Genomic DNA, 17,828 nt, shown 5'->3' on the forward strand with positions numbered 1-17,828 from the left:
TACTTTAAGATCAAGAATTGTATATGCTTCAAGCAATTTAAATCATTTGGGAATTGTCGTATAAGTATAGTCAAATAAGCCATTTAAATAGACTTTAATTAGATGCATATCAAGTTTTCATGGCTAGACAAATAAGATATAGAAAACTGATTGCACATACCATTGACTTTATACTTTCAAGTGTTTGAACTACATGTTCAAAACTACATGTCTTTCATATGAAACCAATTCTATTTGAATTGTTTCTCTAGACTTAATATCCTCATATATATTATTTAGCGTTATCATAGATGTCGTCAACGAACATTTTATATCGGTTCCAACCTCCTTATTTTTCATAAAGACATAACATCGAGATCAATTCATTCATATATTCAGGTACCTGAATCTCTCATGAGATTTTATGAAGTGTTATGTCATGTGATCTTCCAGATCACTTGCCTCCTTTATTATGATCATTTTGATCATTTGCTCATCTTCTATCAAGAAGTTTTATTTGAAACCGATTGTCTATACGCTTTAAGTGTACCATAGACTTTGTCTTTCTAGGACTTATTCCAATAGGAGCATTTGCTGTGAGATATAGTTACTTTCTTTGGGCCAGCAAATGCGTCTGGCATGCTTTGCAATATATTGCAAATAAATTATCCTTTTATGAACTTCAAGTTCATATTATCTCATTCGAGGATCTATATGAACAAATGATAATTCATTCCACGTAACTTTTTCTCAACTGTTTATCATGTCTACCCCTCATGTTAGAAAAACTAACTTGTTTCCTCAACTTTGAGAACTCATCTTTGTGCTTTATGGTGTTAATCAAAATATACACCGCACATCAATAATAATAAGATGGAATTATTTGGTTCCTAACCCTGAACCACTTGTGAGGGGAGAAAATAATATACTTTCGTATATAACGTATATCAAACTGATATACAAAACTTTGTTCTCATAAGCAATTATTTAGCTATTAAGTGGAGGCACTCAATAAATCATTTTGCTAAACCGGTTGTGATGTAGACCAACTTATCAAGATGAACTTCTTGAATAGAAAATCTGGAATACGCTCTAAATTAAATTATTGAGCAAGTTACCTCGCAAACACCATGTTGCGGGTTAATAATAATCGCACACGTAACCTGTCACGACCCGAATTTTTCACCATCGGGATCGTGATGGCGCCTACTCGTGGTAGCTAGGCAAGCTAACTTATTTACCTTTCATTAATAAATAAATCTGTTAACAATCTTTAGCATCAATAAGAAATATGGAATTTAATAATAATAATAGCGGAAGTCTAATTTATAAGTCTGAATCAAAATGCGGAATAGTCAACAATAGCCTCTACCCAAGATTTGGTGTCACATTACTCACGAACCACTAAGAATAAACTAAATACAAAGGTCTGAAAGAAATATAACAGTTGTCTGTCTCGAAAACAATGAGGAAACAGTCAAAATGAAAACATAGAGAAGAGACACCGGGCCCTGCGGACGCCTGCAAGGCTACCTCCGTCTCGTGAATAAGAAAGTCTGCTCCCGAACTACTGCTGCTGCTGCTCCTCAAAACCTGGACTTGTGGGTTATGCACAGAAGTGTAGCATCAGCACAACCGACCCCATGTGCTGGTAAGTGTCTAGCCTAACCCGGGCGAAGTAGTGACGAGGCTAGACTGGACATCACATAAACCTGTGCAGTTATAAATATACAGCGAAAATCGAATACCAAGTAATTAACAACATGGGAGGGGAGACATGCTAAGGGGAGATACAATATTAACAGCAATCAAGAGTAACAACTAAAACAACTTAGGTTCACAATGAACAAGGAATCAATACTCACATACAAACACATAGCCTCAATAACTGTTGCGGCGTGCAACCCGCTCCATAATCACTATTGTTGCGGCGTACAACCCGCTCCACAAATACCACTGTTGCGGCGTGCAGCCCGACCCATATCATTTATCATGTATCATTGTTGCGGCGCGCAACCCGATCCTCACATTTTATTGTTGCGGCGTGCAACCCGATCCTCAATATCATTGTTGCGGCGTGCAACCCGACCCATCTCACTTATCATATATCATTGTTGCGGCACGCAACCCGATCCTCATATATTATTATTGCGGCGTGCAACCCGATCCTTAATATCATTTTTGCGGCGCGCAACCCGATCCTCAATATCATTGTTGCGGAGCGCAACCCGATCCTCACATATTATTGTTGCGGCGCGCAACCCGATCCTCAGTATCATTGTACAGTCCGACTCCCCAAACAACAGTCACAATTAAGGGGCATAAAAATAAGCAAATATTTGACAAACATCCCGGCAAGGGAAATAATCCAACAAGTTCAACCAAACGTCCCGGCAAGGGAATAATCAACAACGCTTTCTCTTTCTTACTTTTCTTATCTCACGATATCACTGGAGCCCAAACTCCAAGAAATTTCTTATCTCATATTCCGTCACAAACAACAATATAACGACTTCCCAGTAAGGGGACCAAACATCATCTCAAATATTCCGGCAAGAGGATTACTATAACCACATTAGCCCCAACATCTAACCACCACAGCTGTAACAAACCTATTACCACACTTAACCATCTCAGCTATATCTAACCGATTACCTCACCTAACCACCCCATCTATAACTAACCTATTACATTACTTAACCACCTCAGCTATAACTATAGTCATCCCACGACACAAGGAAACATTAACCTAAGCGACCCTAGTGTTAGTCAAGAACACAATGCAGAGGAATCACAACCCAACAATAGCCCGTCAAGAGGGCAACATAATGATCTCTTCTCTTTCTCACTTTTACTCTCACAATTCGTTCTACAACTGGAGCCGACGCTCCTCAATGAAACAAATCATTTCATATACTTTCAATATTCGTATCACAATTCGAGCCAATGCTCCTAGGAATCAAATTATCATATCATCATTCACATGTAGTTCACAACATATAGAAATACTCCAATAAACATGGAATTCACAATCAGTTCATGATAATCGCATTTCAAGGACTCGCGGTCATGCTAGACACCAATGTATAGATACTCGTCACCATGCCTATACATCGTACTCGATAACCTAGCAATTAGCAACAAGACTCAACTCCTATTCCCTCAAGCTAGGGTTAAACCAAACACTTACCTCGGTACCCCAGAATAAGCAATCAACCTTCAAAGACCGCCTTTCCTCTACAATCCGACTCCGAAACAGTGATATCTAGGCATGATTAATTCAATAATATCAATAAAGACTCAATGGCAACATCCCATAGCCTAGATACGAATTTTCTAGCATTCTTCCAAAAATACCAAAATTAGACACCGGACCCACATGGTCCAAACTCGAGGCTCGGACCAAAACCCGATCACCCATAACCCCACGAGTACAGATATATAATTTGTTTTAAGATCCGACCCCAAATTGAGGTTGAATCACCCAAAATTCTCAAAACCCTAACTCTACCCAAAACCCATAATTTCTACTTTGATTTCATGATTTAGGGCTAGGATTTCAGTAATTAATGAAGGAAATTGAAGAAGACAAGTTAGATAATACTTACCCAAGAATATTTGGTGAAGAATCGCTTTACAAGTCGCCTAGGGGCTGTGGAGAAGAAGAGCTTGTGTATTTTTGTGATAGAACCCGTAGCTACTGTTTCTGTTTTTTTAAAAAAAATTTAACTGGGCGAAAAAGGCCTATGCGATCGCGAAGAAAGTCGTGCGATCGCATAGAGGAAGGGGAAATGTTCACTGCGATCGCGAAGTGATCACTGCGATCGCATAGAAGTAGCAGATGGTATATTGCGATCGCGAACTGGCTATGCGTTCGCATAAAGGAGAAATAAAGGGCTTCTCAGGCTAGCACTATGCGATCGCGGAAGGGTAATTGCGATCGCATACAACAACTGACCCTCCTGAAGATTAACTCTACGCGATCGCAGACCTACCTATGCGATCGCATAGAACAAATGACTGGACACCAGCAGACAGCAGTTTCTGCAATTTCTTAAGTTCAAAAACCACTTCGACTCTCCTCCGAAACACTCCCGAGCCCCCGGGGCTCCTAACCAAACACACACACTAACTCAATGACATCTTACGGACTTACTCGAGCAATCAAATCGCCAAAACAACATCAAAATCAATGAATCAAGCCTCAAAATCATCATTTTCATTCCAAACTTCATAAACTTTCAACTTTAGATATTTAGGTCCGAAACACGTCAAACGACGTCCGATTTCGACCAAACTTCACAGAAAGCGCTTAAACAATATATAAGACTTGTACCGGGCATCGGAACCAAAATACGAGCCCGATACCACAGTCTTTTAATAAATTTTCATTTCCAATTTCCTTATTAATTTCAGAAAAACAATTTCACAGAAAAATTCTTTCCTCGGGCTCTAGACCTCGGAATTCGACTCCGGGCACATGCCCGAGTCCCATATTTTTCTACGGACCTTCCGGGACCGTCCAATCTCGACTCCGGGTCCGTTTACCAAAACTGTTGACCGAAGTCAACCTTAAACATATTAATATCAAAATTCTTCAAATTTTTCACAGGATTCACATATTTCAACATAAAAGCTTTTCCGGCTACGCGCCCGGACTGCGCACGCAAATTGAGGCAAGTAAAAATGAGGTTTTCAAGGCCTCGGAAGCACAGAATGAATGAGGAAACAGGTGATGACCCTTTGGGTCGTCACATAACCATCTCATAGATGCATCTTATGTGGTATACATGGCAGGTGAATAGGCCCATATTCACCTTTGATATTTCCAGCATTCATGGGATTCAATCCCAATTTTAATTGGTCTATTAATTAATGACAACAAGCAATGTAAGAGAATTCGTAAAGAACTTTCTAGTTCTTTAATATTTACCCATGTGAATTCTCTTTTATTTTTGCACATCATACTTAAATTGATATGGGTAAACCAATTATGCCAACTGAATAAATTATCAATGTTGATAAACTTCAGATTTACACCATGACGTGTGCAATTATCAATAAACTCCAAGTTTATTATGATATGAGTTTTTATATCAATAAACATCCACTTTAGTATGGTATTGTTTTATTTGTGTAGTACAAACTGGAGAATAAAGCGGGTAGCTTTTCACATACATATTATCCTGCTGCAAGTTGTAGTAGTAGAAGATATTAAATCTTTTCTTTATTTATAGTCTCAATATAATCAACCGCTTTCGCGAATACTTTAAAAACTGAATAAGTTTCTTTGAGACTTACTACAACACAATACCTTAATGGTAATCAATTGTGTTTCTCCAAAATAGTAATAATTGGCTCTTCCAGAGCTCTCAATTAATTTGGTACTACCACATATTCATCAACACCCATATGGTGAATATCTCTTTTAAAGAGAAAGTTATACCATTATGGTTATGGTCAAAATTATATACAAGATCTGTTTCTTGCATTATCGTTGTCTTTTAACAATCACAATGCCAAAATATTTTGGCGTACAATAGGTACGTGACCAATGACCATTATGCCATAATAATGATATTATTTTCTTATATCATCTCAAACCTCCTTTTAGAGGCGAGTGCGGTATATTCACTACCACTAGCACGTTCATATTCTTTGAAGAATGAATATGTATTCATAAATCAGATGTTGTCACATTCACATCATGAATGGACCATAATCATCTATATGTGCTTTATAAAATCTCATGTCAAATCGATGACAAATATTACTTTCACAGAGTGAAGGATTATTTTGAGAATCCTTATTATTCTCATTATCACAATGATGACTATTATAATTTCGTCTATTGCCACGTCCACATCCATTGATACTTTTACGGTAATAATTTTGTCTTCTTTCAGACGTATTACATACTGCTATCACATTCTCTTAAGGGAATGAGAATGGAGCAAATTCAATGGGACGGGTTTTCACTTCTTGTGCTCACGATCATACATGACTTTGCTCATGGCAAGACATAGAAATTTTACCACTTCAGGTGGTTATAATTTCTTACAAACTCCATTAGAGTTATAATAAAACTTTGTTGTCTTTGCTTGTATATAAAATTAAATTATAGAATTTCAAGAATATAAAAGAGTAAAATAAAGTAAAATACTTACCTTAAATCTAAAATTTAATCATGAAGGAAGTTCATGGAATAATTGACAGTCATTATGCTCAATCCCAAAGCTTTTACTCAATTGGTTAGAGTCTCGTGCTGATAACGTGTTATAAAACAATAAAAGCAGAAGAACAATATTGCAGAGAAAGAGAGAGAGGGAATTCTTATTGAATTTTTGGAGTGAATTACAATGGAATAGAACCCTCTATTTATAGGGAGAGGGTGACTTAGCCACCAAGTAATAAACCCTAGAATCTCTCTAAATATAGACATTCACCATAAATAAAATTCTATTTATAACACTATTGATATTATTAAATAGATTAAAAAGTGATTTACGGTCGGTGAAATATCATACAAATAATAATAAATTCAGTGTAATCACACATATGGGGTCTGAGGAAGATAGTGTGTATATCATACCTTATCCTACCCGACGAAGAAAGAGAACTTGTTTTCTTGCGTCAGGGAAATATTTTCTATTCCAAATTGATATTTATGTTAGTATTATATTTTTCAAATGGTTTCTTTTACAATTGCAGGTGTGGATGTGATTTTTGTTACAAATGTGGAGCTCACTCAACTGATCATTACTGTAGTAACGGTGGTACTTAATAGACATTTGCTTAAACTTAAAGGTCTCTTTTTTTTTTTTTTTTCTTTTTTTCCTTTTTTTCCTTTTTTTTTTTTTTTCTGTTCGTTTTGTTCTGAAAAAGATGAGTCCAGAATGAAAGTAGAACTTGTTTCAAGTGCTCTTTGAAACATAATGGTGAGTTGTACCCAAGGGCTTCTTATTATTATATGATTATTAAAACTTAACTAGAGATGGTGGTGAAGTCCAAAATATGTTTACATTGTTTACAATTTCTGGCCGGAGCGTATCTAGTGCAAAAGTTACGGGTTAACGTGAACCCAGTACGAGTAACTTTTAGCTCGATCTTTTATTGGTACTAAAAATTCATTAAATGTATAAGAATATTTAGCTCAGAACCAAGTTTGTTGATCTAGCTATTAATGTATATTAACTTGATATCGCTATAACAACCCATAAACTTAAAATCCTGAATCCGTCAATGATTTGCGGATGCTAAATCTCACTAGTTAATCTAATAATCACGCCTAACTTTGTTAATTAGTACACGGAAAATCAGGGGATTTAACATATACTCCCTCCGGTCCAAAATAAGTGATTTTTTAGCTGTTTTCACACATATTAAGAAATCCACCTTTTAACATTAATTAGCAATAAAATTGACCATATTAACCTTTACTATCTCTTCACATAAATACTCCTAACACATACTCCAACACTATTTACTCCAAGGGCAATGTAGGAAATAAATAATTAATTCATTCTTGAAATCTGGAAAAATCACTTATTTTGGACCACAAAAAAAAGGCCAAAAAATTACTTATTTTGGACCGGAGGGAGTAGTATTTTGCAATTAATGGTCTATGTGATGCAATTCCTACTTTTTGCAATCTAGTGATTCAACATTAAATTAAATTCATTAAATATATAAAATATATTTAGCTTGGAGCCCAATTTATTGATCCGGTTATGAATGTAATTTTATTTGATATTGCTATAAGAACTCATAAACTTACAATGCTAGTTCCCTCTATGATTTGTAGATGCTAAATTTCACTAGTTAATCTAATTATCACGTCTAACACTGTTAATAAACACATAAAAATTGAAGGGATTCAATATATATAGTATTTTGCAAATAATGGACGTCTAATTAGTTCTCTCTTTTTTTAAATTTTTTTTTCGTTCTAAACACAAAGAGAATGAATGTTTTATTTCGTGTTATATGTGATGCAATTCCTACTTTCTGCAATCAAATGATCCAACATTAAAGTTTAAATGAAGGTCAGCTAATTCAAATTTGAGAAACATCCCAAAGATTTTAAAGCTACATTGAAAATTGAAATTATATACCATTAAATATGTTACTGTTGAAACTTACTAGTATTAAATTTGGAAATTTGCACATTATGTTGTCAATAACAGTTTTCACTGTACTTCTCTTATCTAACTTTAATAGGCCAAGTTCTACTTCATGGCACGGAATTGGAAAAATGATACTGTATGGCCATTTTTAAAATAATAGCAGAATATATATTATTCGGTTATTATATATATATATTAATTGCACCTTCGACCTTCAAATCTTGGGTCCGCCTCTGATGGCGAGTCAGTTGACACATTGTTTTCCGGCCAAATTCTGCGTGGCATTTTTCACTTTTAGCCCGCGCCAGAAACTATTATATTTGGTAGCCAAAAAAGTATATAAAATTTGTATAATTTTTGTATATATATATATATATATATATATATATATATATATATATATATATACAAAAACTTAAATGAAATTTTGCCGAACATTATGGGTGCCGATGACCCCTCTTTATACAGTATAGTTACACTTCTGCTTGCAACCAATCTAACTATACATTGCTCAAGTAGTCAATTCGTATTATAAGAAGGTCCACTATGGGGGGTTTTAACACTACCTACTCTTCATTCCCAAAGCTCGAACTCGAGACCTCTCGTTAAGAAAGAAGTAACAATTACCATTCCACCACTCTTCGGTGATAGCTAGGTCTTCCCAGACCTGCATAACTGCAAATATACACAAGAGTTCTCAATGGACAAGCAGAGGTAAAGCTCGAATTTTAATTTTATGAGTTCTGAATTTTAGACAACTATTTTAAAAGCAACTAACTAGGTTCTAATTACCTAATTATTTGGTACTCTCATTCTAACTAGTAAAAGTACTACTCTATCTGGTCCACTTTAAGTGATTTTTTGGTTCTTTTTAAACATATTAAGTTCACATTTTAGCATTAATTAACAATGAGACAGACCATATTAACCTTAATTTGTTCATTAAAAATATAACAAATATTCCTAGGCTCTTTACTCCAATGGCAACTATGGAAAAAAGAAGTTAAATACTTCTTGATTTTTGAAAAGAATCAAATATTGTAGACCATAAAAAAAAAGCCAAAAAATCAATTAAAGTCGACCGGAGGGAGTTTTGAAAACAAGCTTTTGCATAGAAGTTCAAAGGTTCACAATTTCTAATTCCCAAAAAAAACGTATTATCTTCTTTATCACCAAATTCAAGAATCTTTATTTGCCTCTGAAATCGTGAGGGTCACTTAACCCTAGTTTAATTTAAGGTTCATTTTTGTGGTTTAACGCAAAAAACTAAACATCAATGGAAGTCACAAGTCCAAAGTCTGTTCATTTAGATGGCCATGATAATAGTTTTACGTGTGAGATTTGTGCTTATGATAAGTCTGCAAGTGAAATGTTCAAAATTATGGGTTGCACTCATTCTTATTGCAAACAATGCATGGCTAATTACATAGCCAAAAAACTCCAAGAAAACATTTCTCAAATTTCATGTCCCGTTTCGGGGTGTAACAGGTTATTAGAGCCATATTATTGTCGTTCAATTTTGCCTAATGATGTGTTTGATAAGTGGGGTGACGCATTATGTGAGTCGATGATTTTGGAGTCTGAGAAATTTTATTGCCCGTTTAAGGATTGTTCTGCACTTTTGATTGATGAATCTAAGGGTGAAATTTGGGTTACTATTACTCAATGTGAATGCCCAGAATGTAAAAGGTTATTTTGTGCTAAGTGTAAAGTTCCTTGGCATTCAGAAATTTTGTGTGAAGAATTTGAAAAATTGAACAAAGATGAAAGGGAAAGAGAAGATATACAACTAATGCAACTTGCTAAGAGTAAAGAATGGCAAAGATGTCCAAATTGTAGGATTTATGTTGGAAGGTCTCAAGGTTGTGCCCAAATGAAATGCAGGTCAGTTAGTTAATATGATTTTCATGTTTTTCTATTTGTTAGAGAATGAGCTCTGCAGGATAAGACTGCGTACAATAAACCCTTGTAGTCCCGTTCTTGCACGGAACCCGCGCATAGCGGGAGCTTAGTAATACCAGGCTGTCGTAGTCTGTGACTTGGTCTCCGAATCGTAAGTATTAACCCGATCCTGGCTTACCGCACTCTTGGGTTTGACTTTCTACTTGACTAAGTAGTACTCCACCCGTGGGTGTCTGAGCTAGCCCATGGTGCGGTAAGCTATGATATATAAACTAGGAATATAATTAAGAAGATTAGCATGGACCTTGTGCGAGAATATTATTTTTAATTATTTCCTCCTATTGATATTATTAAATGGATAAAAAAGTGATTTACGGTCAGTGAAATATCATACAAATAATAACAAATTCAATGTAATTTCACATGTGCAGTCTGAGAAAGATAGTGTATCCATAGACCTTATCCAATCCGGTGAAGGTAGAGAGTTTGTTTTCAATAGACCCTGCGTCGGTGAAATATTATGTCAGAATATTGCACAAGGTGTCACTCTACAATTATAATTTCAGCTTGACAGTTGGTTTTAAATTTTGAGATGTAATTATTTTAAGGCTTTATTTTTTTATTCTAAATTGATATTTCTGTTAGTATTATATTTTTCAAATGGTGTCTTTTAAAATTGCAGGTGTGGATGTGATTTTTGTTACAAATGTGGAGCTCACTCAACTGATCATTACTGCAGTAACTGTGGTACTTAAAAGACATTTGCTTAAACTTAAAGGTCTCTTTTTTTCTTATTCATTTTTTTGCTGTACGTTTTGTTCTGAAAAAGATGAGTCCAGAATGAAAATTGAACTTGTTTTTGTAACATAGTGATCAGTTGTACTGAAAGGTTCTTCTTATCATATGATTATTACAACTTAACTGTGTTTGACCAAAAAGTATTAAGCTTTTTGTTAAACTAATTAATAAGAAAATAGAGGATAAATCATAGCCACGGACAATTAACTCTAGATCAAAGCACATCGAATAAGAGAATAAGATATAGTCAAGCTCATGAACTTTTAAGATTTATAAAAGATATCGATAATAAATGACATGCTTACATTCTTGATGTACTGTTTCGTAATGTAGGAATAAAGAAGGAAAAGAAGGAAGGCCATTAACAGTTGCAGGATCTACCCTTATTGATTCAGGAAAGATGATTATAAAGATTTGCCGCCAAGATCCGAAACTTCTCTTGTTTTTCTCCCGCAGCCTTCTCCGGTTCTTCTGCCTCTTTCTCCTGACGGAGAGAAAAAACCCCCCCTTTCTTGTTCTCTTCCCCCTATATATATAGCAAGTATTCCCTTTTATCCAACGGTTCTTAGCCAGAATACCTTAATCTATTGATTGTACGTTGGGTCGTTCCCCTTAAGTGTCACGACACATGGTTCGCCGTACTGGCTTTCTGATAGTTCGATCCCGGCAGCGGCCGAGATGCTCGTTGTTATGATGTCTTATGAATACGACCACAACTTAGTCAACCCCACGTGTAGTCAGATTTCGACCCATACAAATTGGAGATCCAAAATATCATTGTGTTTACAATTTGCGGATGCTAAATTTCATTAGTTAATCTAATAAGCACGTCTTTATATGACCGGATTCAAGACGTAAAAACAGTCACTAATACTTGCATTAAGATACATGTCTACATAACACCCTTAGAGGTGCGATCCTAATTTCCTGAATTCTGCATGAATGTTGAATGCTTTGTATATTAGGCTGACCTTTTTAATTTAATAGGCACATCTAATAGCGTTAGTAAGATTGTAACTTCATAAATGAAATAAAATGCGATAATTGACTAGTGGAAAATTGAAGGAAAGAATAAATGATTTTACTTGTATGATGCATCGGAAATATTGATGGTTACAGCTAGTGCTCCAAGCAGCCAATATAATAGTAGCGGAATCAAGATTTTTATTAAAGAGAACTAAAATAAAAAGAAGTAAAGAATGTGGACGACTAATTCATTCTCTTTTTTCTTTTAGTTTTTTAATATTTTTGTTCAATGCACAAAGAGAATGAATATTTTATTTGTGTTGTATGTGATGCAATTCCTACTTTCTGCAATCAAGTGATCCAAAATAAAAGTTTAAACGAAGGTCAAATAAATTTTTTTTTTCATAAACAACATCCCAAGATTTTAAAGCTAAGCTACATTGAAAATTGAATCTAAATATACCATTAAAGATGTTACTGTTGAAAATTACTACAATAAATTTGGAAATTTGCACTTTATGTTGTCAATGACAGTTTTCATTATAGAAGAATTAACCCAAATAGCCATCCATCCAATCACTTAAACTAAAAATAGCCGATAAATGTATAATATATGCATAATTTATATATTATATGTGTATAATTGTGTATAATTAACGTATAAGTTATGTATACGATTAGAAAAATTAAATAACGAATATGGACGACAATTTGTGTAAAGATACCTTCATTATACTTCTCTTATCAACTTTAATAGCCCAAGTGCTACTTCATGGCGCAGAATTTGGTTGGAAAACAATGATTCATCTGACGCAATCAGAGGCGGACCCAAGATTTGAATATCGGAGATACACTTTTGGATTCAACTAAAATCTATTTTATATTAGGTGTCCACTACTAATATATCACTATTTTCTAAAGATATATACATGTATACATGAAATTTTTGCCAAACTTTACGGGTGTCGGTGACCCTCTGTATACAGCATAGGTTGTTTGCAACCAATCTAACTATACATTGGTCAGGTAGTCAATTCTTTTTAATTGAATTATGATTGAGGAATTCCAGGTCTTCCTAGTTCTCTTTTTAATTTGGCTTCAAGTATCTAGTATCCGGAACTCATTGGTTCGATTAATCCACTTTCTTATTATAAGAAGGCCCACTATGGGGGATTTAGCGTTACATACCAAAGAGGACTTCATTCCCAAAGTTCGAACTCGACACCTTTGGTTAAGAAAGAAATAACAATACCACTCCACCACCCTTTCGTGATAGTTAGGTCTTCCTAGACCTGCATAACTGCAAATATACGGGTAAATTTTAAAAATAGCCAGATTTACAACTGGTCGTTCAAAAATAGCCCAATTTCAAAAGTAATCGAAATTTAGCCACTTTTTATATAAAGATAAATCTGAGCGAAAACACTGTTCAAAACCCGAAAAATACTCCAGCATAAGTATACTTGAACTCCAGCATATTATACTGGAGTTCCAGCAAGTATATTAGTCCAGTATAATATACTGGAGTTCCAGCAAGTATATTGGTCCAGTATAATATACTGGAGTTTGGAGCACTGGTGTTCCAGTCTCTAGTATATTATACTGGAGCCAGCAAAGTATACCGGTCCAGCATAATATGCTAGAATTCATACACAAGTGCACCGAACTCCAGTATATTATGCTGGACCGGTCTCTATTGCAGCAAAATAGTGGCTATTTTTCATTGACTTGGTAAACGCTGGCTATTTTTTATTGACCAGTCCGAAAACTGGCTATACCGTGCTATTTTTACCAAATATACATAAGAATTCTCAACGAACAAGCAGAGGCGGAGCTAGGATATTATAGGTTCAAAATTTTAGAACGACTATTTTAAGAGCTACTAAATGGACTCTAAGTTTAATATACGTGCACAGTTAATGAATCTTTTAACACAAATACACTGCCTGAGCAAAAGCTAGTGGATTCAGCCGAATCGGCACTTAGGCTTCTAGCTCCGCCCCTGCGGACAAGTTGTATTGAATGAATTATGTCAGTCATTTTGCAACTATAAGCTTGGGATAACCTGCTCATTGAATTGGAAAACTTCAAATTTGAGGTTCCACATATTCAAGGTAAGAAGCTACCAAAATTTAAAATCTCCTACATTCAGATCCAAAATGTACTTCAATCAGCCGAACTTAATAACCAAAAAAATCTGGAAAACAGTCATTTCTAAGTACAGATTTCAGCTATTTCTTCAGTTTTCTGCTAAGGCCGGAGAACTCTGAATACCTAATCCGCAATCCAAGCACTCCAGTTACGAGGATATAAAAAGAGTAGTCAAAACAAAATCAGTAGAACAAATCGCGCATTTGCAGTTTTTGCCTCCTGGCCTGTTGATATCTACAATCTGTCTAATGTACCTGAAAATTCCAAAGAGCATCTCAGAATTAGTTCTGTTATTTTTCCTCTACCAAAAAAGATAACAAATTTCTAATGGCACAAAGACGACGACAACTACAATAATAACAACAAGTGGAGCCTGGGGAAGGTAAGATGTGCGGAGCCTTGCCACTACCCTGAAATGGCACAAAGACATACGACATTTCCAGCATACAACCAAACCAGAGAACATATCAGGAGAAGCTGACAGATGCAAGTCGCACCAACAATTCAAAATATACTTTCTCCGGACACAAAATCCGAGGCGGAGTAACGATGTCAACTTTATGCATTCTGAATTTTAGAGCAACAATTTCAAATGCTAATAACTGGGTTCTAAATTTAATATTTGTACATATTTAAAGTATCTCTAACCGAAGACCATAAAATAAAATAATGAAAAAAGTAAGTGAAGTTTAATACAAGCTACCTCAAAACTAGTATTACAAGTCATGAGCAACTGTGAAATATAATACAATGCTGGTACGAAGAAAATGCATTATCTGTTTGAATGGGGTTCCAGAACTCGAAATAATCGGTTGGGTCGTTACATCAACAACAGTAAAATAAGACAATAGTAACAAAGTCTAACAATCAAAATATAGATGAAATGCAACAATAAGTCTAATACTTTATTAATACAAATATATAGTTCGAGCCAAAGCTACTGAGTGCGGTCGAATTCGTAGCCGAGCTTCTAGCGCCGCCCCTGCACAAAGAGAAGGCTCTTCCAAGAATATTGAACTATAAACATGCATATTTATGGACATGTTTCCATGTATTCACCACCATACCAAATTATGTTCTAACCATAATACGTGATCAAAATTAGAGGAGGATGCTCTTAAGCAAAACTCACCATTATACTCGAAATAGATTACTACTTCCCTAGTCGACTCATATTTTTGGGAACAAAAAGAAAAAAGAAAAGACAGTAGTAATAAGTTTAAGCAAAATAGGAGTACGTTTTTAAGTACCACAGCGACTGCAATAATGATTAGTTGACTCAGCTCCACATTTATAACAAAAGTAACAGCCACACCTGCAAATGTAAAAAAACAATTATGCATCAGAATTGGGCTACAAAGAGATAAACTAAGTCTCTACTAAACTATATTGGCCATAAGTGGAATTAAAGTATTCAAGTTGTTGGCTCTGTTGTTGTTTAGCACGAAAACGAACAATCAGAATGAAGATTTTGTGACAATACCAACTTACTATACACAATATAATGTGCAGGTTATTAAAGACAAAAGAGAAGGTAAAGCATTTTCACTTAGCTAGATTTATCTTAGCTTTTAGGAAACAACTGCTTCCACTTAAATATAAAGACATTTATCGCATCATATTACGATTCGTTTTGCTAGTATGAACTATTTCTATAAGGATCCATATAAATATTGTTAGGTACTTATTCTTTTTGGTTACCAGAACAAAAATGCAGCAGAGAGCTCGTATAATGACATCAGACATATAAACATAAATTTGCGACATCGATTACTTGCAACATCAATTACTGGTTGATAGTTCTTTTTTACTATAAAAATGCAAGTAAAGAACAAGCAATGCATTAACATTAACAATCACCTAAACTTATTTATAGCTTAAAAATCAACAACAACAACCTAGTAGAATCCCACAGGTGAGAGGTCGGGGTAGTGTGTACGCAGACCTTACCCCTACCCCCAATGGGATAGAGAGGCTGTTTCCAACAGACCCTCGACTCAAGACAACGTACAAGACAAAAGAGACAATACATCAGTACCATCAACAGAAACCATAGAAATACTAATTCATAGTTTAAAGATCATGAAACTATAATACAGTAACGTTATTTTATGAAATTATATACCAAATACAGATACACCGGGAGCTAAATCACTTTGTAAAGTTGAAGAGGGCAAGGGAGTGAGTCGCGAAACTAATTCAATTTGGGAATTTTGGCAGATATGATCCTAGTGAGGCAGAGCGGCTTCAGTTGAGAATTTAGCACAACTACATTCAGCACTCTCGTAATTGCCTTTGCTCTAGCCAGACCTCACCCACTCGCCTTATCAGTCCCTAATTGCAACATGGAAACAGAAAAAACTGCATTTAAGGGGAGCTCCTCAAACATTTTAGGTGTAGTATTTTCACCCAAAACTACAAAGATCTGACCACTACCAAACTAATACCTATTCTGTTTAATACTTCTGGTGCTTATGTTGCGTATAATGTAACATCCTATAGCAGATTAATTCCAACGAGCCTTTCAAACTAGTATTATTTCAAAAATCATACAAAATTTAAAAAACACAAATATAGAACATGAAAATCATATGGTCTAACTAACCGGCATCGCATTTGGGGACAACCAGCAGACCTTGCCACATACATCCTACATCTCGGACATCTCTGCCATTCTTGCCCTTTAGCAAGTTGCATAAGTTGTATATCTTCTCTTTCCCTTTCATCTTTATTCAATTTCTCAAATTCTTCACACGAAATCCCCGAATGCCAAGCAACTTTACACTTAGCACAAAACAACCTTCTACATTCTGGACATTCCGATTGAGTTATAACCAAATTTCCATCCCTATTTTCATCAATCAAAAGCGCGGAACAATCCTTAAACGGACAATAAAATCTCTCAGACCCCAAAATCATTTTCTCACATAACGCGTCGCCCCATCTATCAAACACTTCTTTAGGCAAAATTGAGCGACAATAATAGGGCTCTAATAGCCCGTTACACCCCAAAACAGGACATGAAATTTGAGAAATATTCTCTTGGATTTTTGAAGCAACGTATTTAGCCATGCATTCTTTGCAATAAGAATGAGTACAGCCCATTATTTTGAACAATTCACTCGTTGACTTCTCGTCAACGCAAATATCACAGGTAAAAATATCATCTTGATCATCATCTATATCAATAGACTTCGAATTTGAGCGACCATTTGAATATTTTCGGAAATTTTGAGTACCCAAAAACTGAATTTCATCATCTGGATATTCTCTGGATAGATCAATAAAGACCTTTTTAGCTCCACTGCTGCTAGGTTTTGAAGAAAAAGATGATATAATCTCAACTTCGACGTCTCTTTTCCTTGAGTATTTTTCACCAATCATGATTCCTTTACCCTTTGAAGTATTTAGGGTTTCATATATTACTGCAATATCATCATTATCATCGTTGGAAATATCTATTATTTTCACGGCCGAAGTAGTTGCCATTTCCGTTGCTTATTAGTATTTGCATTAAGCAGCAAGAAAGAATGAACCAGAGATATATTATTATAGGGTAAAGGAAAGTATTTAATATTTTTGGATTTGGGTGATGGAGAAGACGATGAGTTTTTTGGGATTTCAAAAGGTAATATTGATTCCTCTTTTGCTGTGAGAGTGAGGAGTACCAAATAAGGGGAGGAGTAGTACCTACTTAGGCAATTCTCTTTCTTTCTTTTTTTTTTTCTTTTTTTTTGGAAAATTCCAAGGAAACCCGCAACGGCTACCCTTCGGATACGTACTAAGGGGTCATTTGGTAGGATGCATTAGATAAGCTAATGCATGCATTAGCTTTGTGTATTAATAATACATTGTTTGGTAGACATTTTGAACCTATGCATTAGTTATGCAAGCATTAGTTATACA

At 35.2% G+C, this 17,828-nt stretch overlaps 2 protein-coding genes across 3 annotated transcripts; one reads left to right on the top strand and one right to left on the bottom strand.

The window, feature by feature from the left end:
• Window positions 9,382–10,817, top strand: LOC109232465 (probable E3 ubiquitin-protein ligase RNF217). Its single transcript, XM_019398239.1, has 2 exons — window positions 9,382–9,989; window positions 10,690–10,817. The coding sequence occupies exons 1-2, from the start codon at window positions 9,382–9,384 to the stop codon at window positions 10,760–10,762; spliced, it is 681 nt and encodes a 226-aa protein (XP_019253784.1). The 3' UTR covers window positions 10,763–10,817.
• On the bottom strand, window positions 13,827–17,579 carry LOC109231934 (probable E3 ubiquitin-protein ligase RNF217). Of its 2 annotated transcripts, none has more exons than XM_019397527.1 (3): window positions 16,528–17,579; window positions 15,173–15,237; window positions 13,827–14,176 (listed from the first exon to the last, which is right to left on the bottom strand). In XM_019397527.1, the coding sequence occupies exons 1-3, from the start codon at window positions 17,409–17,411 to the stop codon at window positions 14,157–14,159; spliced, it is 969 nt and encodes a 322-aa protein (XP_019253072.1). In that variant the 5' UTR covers window positions 17,412–17,579; the 3' UTR covers window positions 13,827–14,156. The 2 variants fall into 2 exon arrangements, with proteins under 2 accessions (XP_019253072.1, XP_019253073.1); XM_019397528.1 differs by having other exon boundaries at window positions 15,161–15,237.

Source organism: Nicotiana attenuata, chromosome 9 (assembly GCF_001879085.1).
Source record: "Nicotiana attenuata strain UT chromosome 9, NIATTr2, whole genome shotgun sequence".
Classification (NCBI taxonomy): domain Eukaryota; kingdom Viridiplantae; phylum Streptophyta; class Magnoliopsida; order Solanales; family Solanaceae; genus Nicotiana; species Nicotiana attenuata.

Excerpts from the sequence above, each read along its gene's own strand:
- LOC109232465 (XM_019398239.1), top strand. The coding sequence starts at position 9,382 with ATGGAAGTCACAAGTCCAAAGTCTGTTCATTTAGATGGCCATGATAAT. Across the intron at positions 9,990-10,689 it reads TGTGCCCAAATGAAATGCAG|GTGTGGATGTGATTTTTGTT; the intron begins GTCAGTTAGTTA and ends TTAAAATTGCAG.
- LOC109231934 (XM_019397527.1), bottom strand. The coding sequence starts at position 17,411 with ATGGCAACTACTTCGGCCGTGAAAATAATAGATATTTCCAACGATGAT. Across the intron at positions 15,238-16,527 it reads TGTCCCCAAATGCGATGCCG|GTGTGGCTGTTACTTTTGTT; the intron begins GTTAGTTAGACC and ends TTACATTTGCAG. Across the intron at positions 14,177-15,172 it reads TCATTATTGCAGTCGCTGTG|GTACATTAGACAGATTGTAG; the intron begins GTACTTAAAAAC and ends TGGAATTTTCAG.